Raw genomic sequence first — 5,582 nt, forward strand, 5'->3', positions numbered from 1 at the left:
CTGGGCTGGCGAGGGCTGTCTGGCGCTCCACGTGCCTTACTGCGTTTCCCTTGCACCTCCCTCCGGGTTCACGTCCTCACTCCCCTTAGCAAGTGTGGGACCTGAGGCACAGAGAGGTGAGGCCACTGGTTCAGGGTCACGCAGCTAAGTAAGGAACAGAACCAGCATTTGAACCCAGGCAGCCAGACTCTAGGCACAGTTCAAAGTGGTTTAAACCAATGAGCTGTGTTGTGACACAGGTCCAGGTTTGCATCTGTGACTTGGTTCCTCCATCTTATCGGAGAATTGTGATGAATAAGACAGTAATGGTTTTAAGAGACACATAACAATGATTGACAAGACCCTGTGGATTCTGGAACCTACTACTGGGTTCAAATTCTAGTCCTAAACACTTAGTAGCTATGTTACTTTGTGCAAATTACTTAACCTTGCTGAACCTCTGTTTTCTCATTAGCAAAATGAAGATGTGATTATAGTCACATCTACCCAGTAGGATTGCTTTGAGATTTAAGATAACACCGGTAGGGCAACTGCTTCTTATTTTACATTTACTGCTCTTGTTTTTTAACCCAAGGGTGATGTTCTTAATCAAAAGGCCATGAGTGGTCCATGGGCCCACTGACAGGAGATACAGCCTAGCAGTATGGGGTTTTCTGGTATGTCAGAGTTGGCATCAGGACTCGGGAGCTCAGGGCCCTGGTTACAGGGAATTACCCAATAACTGAAAAGGAGTCCCTGCCTCCTCTGAGCATGACAGACAAGCTGTGTCCCCATAGGCCAACTGTGGTCCCAGAGGAGCTATGACATCAGAACCACTGCGTGGTTCTCAGGACCTCAGGACCTCTCAGGACTGCCTTGCTGGCGGTGACCTAGGGAGGAAATCTAACCTGGAGCTGGGAGGTTTGGCAACCCAGGTGGGAGCCATCCAGCACCCTTTGAGGGGTGTGTGTGCACCTGAAGGCCACAGTCACCACCACAGGAAGGGAACTGGCCACCTGTGGCCTTTGTGCAGCAGGAGGCAGTGAGGGGCGGTACCAGGGACTAACTCAAGTTTATCTGGCCCCAGAGTTTGGGGCCTGACCCAGACTACTACAGCTGCGTCCTCTGCTCCCCCAGCCAGTGACTGGTCTGGGTGCACTCGACCTGATGAGGGAACTGGGACTGAGAGTGGGGGCATGTGGCTGCCACATGGTGGGGGGGCAGGGTAGGGCCGCAGCTGGAGGGGTGTCTGGAGGTCTGGCCTCTGGCTCTCAGCTTCCTCGTCTGGACAGTGGCCATTTGGATTCCACTCTTGAACTCTTTCAACTCTGGTTCTGGGGAAGTCACTGGGGTCAGAGAAATGAAGCCTGGCACAGGTGATGTCTCTGGGCAGAAAGTGCCCTGGGCCTCCCCACTAAGCCTCACGTTCCCATCTGCAGAGCACAAGTCCATGCAGTTCAAACTTTTATAAGCTGCTTGCCCTTTTCTTAAAATGTTATCGGGCAGCCAATCCACAAATCTGCCTGCAGCCGTCCTGCTCTGGGATCACTGTGGCTGGGTTCAAATCCAGGCCGGAACCATTATGCCTCAGCCTCCTGCCTGTTAAATGGAGAGAAGAATGGCATCTGCTGTGCAGGGTGGGCGCCCGTGCCACTGTAGGAAGTGTTCCCTGTGTGACCACCACCTACTGCCTGCCCAGCCCACGGGGGCCTCGCCAGCCCTGCTCACCAAGTGATGCCAGCATGTCATGCAAGTCCTCCTTGTCAATGAAGCCGTCGCGGTTCTGGTCAATCATGTTGAAGGCCTCTTTGAACTCTTGGATCTGGGACTGATCAAACATCGCAAAGACATTGGATGTGGCCCTCTGAGGCCGCTTTTTGGTGGTCTTGGCCTTGGCCCGTTTGCTCGACATCTTGGCTTCAAGATGGTGGGTGGATGAGGCTTCCCTGCAGGAAGGGGATGGAGCAGGGGGTGGGGAGCTTATTAAGATCCTGGGCCAGGGAGTCTTCCCACAGAGAAGATGGTGCTCCTGCCACCTATCTTGCCCCAGAAGTAGACAAGTGGGGGCTCTGTGTGATGTCAGAGTACTTCCTCTTGGAGCCATTTCCTCACCTGAAAGGGGGAAGCGAGGAGGAGTGCCCAGCGGTAGGGATTAACTTGCCAATATAGTGTCTGTGAAGCGCCTGGTGGGTCAGAGTAAGCTATTTTTGCTGTGATTGGGTAAGATGCTCAGGAATGGGCTTGCTGCCAGCCATCTCTATGCTTTATCTCCTTTACTCCTCATTACCCTTTACACTCCCCATCTCTTTCTCCCCAAGTGGCAAGGTCAGAGGAGCAGTGGGCACTATGAGGGCACTGCTGGGGCTGCCTTCCAGGTTCCTCCTCACCCCAGGAAGGATCTCTACTGGCCTCCCTGCATTTCTGACATTCCTTGCCCTCTCTTTCTCCCCATCCCTCTGGATCCCAGCTTTGGACGTTCTGGAAAGTCCTTCCCCCACCAGTCCACCCTGGACCAGCTCTGGTGGGGAGGGTGAAGGATTGGCTCGGTTTGGATCTTGTTCCTCATTCTTGCTTCCCAGGGCTTATATAACTGTGTCAGCCTCCCCCAGCTGCAAACCCAATTCCTTGTCACCTATGTTTAGGCCTGGCCTCCACAGCCAGTTTTCCTATCCATGTAGACCTGGGTCTTCACTTTGGAGCCCTTGAAGATTCCTGCTATCACTAGCGCAAATCTGGCCCTTCCAACCTGGCTTCCAAGGCCCTGTATGAAGAACCTTTCCTCACTGACTGACTGGCACCTTCACTGTGTCTCTCTTGTCAACTGTGACCCTTGCAAACTGAACTGCTGGCTGTTCTCTGGACACTCCCTGTCTTTGCCCCTTGGTCCCGTCTCTGAAATATTATTCCTTCTGCTGTCCAGTTCTTGAGATACCCCTTGGAGAACTGTTCCCTTTGCCCTTATTTTGGCAACAAGGCCTCTGACTCATGATCACTCAGTGCTGGCATAACTCTGATTTACACCAAAGCCCACAGCTGGCTAACAGACGCTTATTTAATGAATGACTGTGAGGACAACTGCAGCCCCCCTCCCCCACTATACAGATGGGGAAACTGAGGGCCAGCGACGGGTACTTTGCTTGAACTCTTTTGTCATGGCCTTGAAAGCCATGGCTGGGGCCTTTGTGGACCTGGCAAGAGGCCTTAGGACTGTACTACCCCTTCCTGTGGTCCAGGGTCTTCCTTGCTTCACAAGCTGCTTCTGCCTGTTTTGTTTTGATTTGTTTTTTACCCCAAAGTGTGTGGTTGTGTCTCTTGATCTGTCTCTAGGCCCATGACCTTTTCACATCATTCTTGGCCTTTGGATCTTAATCCCTGAGCTGGGATCCTGGCCAGCCCCAGTGTCCAGGGTCTCAGCACCGTGAGAGCTACTGCTTACCTGTGCCCCACACCTTTCCCTTGGTATATCTCACATGGCCAAGGGGTGTAGGCAAAAGCCCTTCTCACTCTGGACCTGGGCAGTGGGGGTGCCATCCTCCTCTGTGGCTAGTGCTTAGTCCTCCCTGAGCCCCACATTCTCCCAGAACTGTAACTCCAGGCACCCACAGAAGGCTGCTGGGGACAAGTGCACTGTGCCCAGCAAAAGCGGTGATGGCCACTATCACTGCAAGGCTCCAGCGGATGGTCAGAGCTCACCCACTGCTGACTGATGATGGCTGGGTACCCCCTTCAATCAGGGAGCAGTGACATGCCCGAGCACTGTGCTGGGGACTGTCTGTCCCAGCAACCTTGGGGTGCAGGTTCCCAAGCAATAAGTAGAGAAGAGCATACCTGAGAGAGGGTACAGTCTAAGTAGAAGCTAGGACCCTGGGCAAGATGTGGGTCAAATGGGGACAAGTAGCCCTTGAGGCTCTTTGAGGCTTGGACACAGAAAGGAACATCTGTCTTGAGAGGCTGAGGCAGCTTGTGCGCTCAGGGTCTGAGGGCTCCGAGTGAGAGGTGGGCTCAAAGGCAGGCTGGGTTCCTGCCACTCTCAAAGCCCCTCCCCAGGTACTAGACAGCAGGATCACATACATCTGACACCTGGCCCGCCAGAGTAGATGCCACACCCCTACGGGTGTCTGAAATCCCACCATACCAGAAACACAAGGCCCATGACCCCCATCACCTCAAGGTCCTTGTGGCTAGCAATGCCAGATGGCTGCTCACAACCCCCTCAGGCTGCATTACTGACTCCTGAGAGCAGCCGGAGGGCATGGGATCTGGTAGCCCCAGCCCCTCTCCTTGTCTGACCCTGGGGTGAGTAGGACACATCTTCACCTCCCGCAGGCAAGGCTGGGCAGATGACCCCAAGTGGGAAACCTGGGTACATGGCTCCCAGCCTTGTGTGTGAGGAGGTTACCTTGGTCGCTACCCCTCTCAACCCGGCCTGGGCGTGGGACACGGAAAGGGGGGGGTGTCTCCTGACACCAGTTCCTCCTCTGTGGCACGGGGCTGCTGGGGGCAGGGAGCTCGGGTCACCAAATCCCCGTGGCCCTCCTGAGCATCCCAAAGCTCTGCGCTTGGCCTCTCTAACTCCACAGCCAGAGGCAGGCCTGAACAGTCTTCCTTAGCTAGTGGAAGGACCACAGGCTCCCAGGACCCAAGATGTGCTCCCAGCTGCCCCATGGGAGCCAAAAGGCTGGTGAAAGCCCAGCAGCTTAGCAGCTCAGCAACTCGAAGCCCCTGCCCCAGCCCAGCAGCACCCGTGGCTGTCCTGCCCAGGCCTGGTCCCAGCCCCGCCGGCCTGGCTAGCTCCCACCTGGTGCAGCGAGGGCTCCCTGCGTCTCGGAGCCGAGCGGAGCGGTTGTAGAGTGCCGCTTGCACGGTCGGCCGGTCCGTGGGTCTGTCGGCAGTTGGGGCGGGCTGGGCGAGTGGGGGCGGCGGGCTCTAGCCGGCCTTACAAGGCAGAAGAATGTGTACGCGGTGGGGCGGGGCAAGGCTGCCTGCCCGGCCTTATTTGGGCGCAGCCCAGGGTGCGGTGCAGAGGTGAAGCTGGGGGTGAACCCCCAGGTCTCAGCCTTCCCGACCTGGGAGGCAAGAGTGGGTAGAGTGAGTGTGGGTTGGGCCAGCTGGGGAAGGGGATTTATAAGAGTCAGGACATCCAAAGGGCCTCCAGTTCTCAGACCTTCCCATCTCCAGTCTCCCTAAGTCCTACTTCTCGGCATCCACTTTTCCAGAATGAGGAAAGAGGAGAATCAGAGAGGACCTCTCTCGCATTCCATAGCACAGAGCACACAGGATCTCTCTGTCTGGACCACAGTTATCAAAGACGGGAAAGTTTCAGCATTGATGTAACACTACTACCTGATCAACTCTCCTTACTCAAGTTTTGCCAACTGTCCCAATAATGCCCTTTATAGGAAATTTTTTTCTTGTCCCAGGAGCCAATCCAGGATGATATGTTGTTGTATTTCTTTAGCCCTTCTAGGGGTTTAGGGTATGGAAGGTGTAGCACATTTGCATAAAGTTGAGCAATTAAGTGTACAGTTGAGTGGTATTAAGTACATTCACATTGTCTACAGTTGTCACTGGATCCATTTCCAGAACTTTTATTTTTTTAAGAT

At 54.7% G+C, this 5,582-nt stretch overlaps 1 protein-coding gene across 1 annotated transcript in view; it reads right to left on the bottom strand.

Annotated features, from left to right (window-relative positions):
- The window catches only part of MYL9 (myosin, light chain 9, regulatory), a 6,923-nt gene extending 2,048 nt beyond the window's left edge, over window positions 1-4,875 (bottom strand). Inside the window, exons 1-2 of the mRNA XM_004687220.2 lie at window positions 4,778-4,875; window positions 1,708-1,925 (exon numbers count right to left, since the gene is read on the bottom strand). Coding sequence (XP_004687277.1) covers window positions 1,708-1,891 — 184 coding nt within the window. The 5' untranslated portion in view covers window positions 1,892-1,925; window positions 4,778-4,875. The remainder of the gene's footprint in view (window positions 1-1,707; window positions 1,926-4,777) is intronic.
- Between the last annotated feature and the right edge of the window lie 707 nt (window positions 4,876-5,582).

The sequence above is a fragment of the Condylura cristata genome, unplaced genomic scaffold, assembly GCF_000260355.1.
Source record: "Condylura cristata isolate star-nosed mole 26May11 unplaced genomic scaffold, ConCri1.0 scaffold00022, whole genome shotgun sequence".
Lineage (NCBI taxonomy): Eukaryota > Metazoa > Chordata > Mammalia > Eulipotyphla > Talpidae > Condylura > Condylura cristata.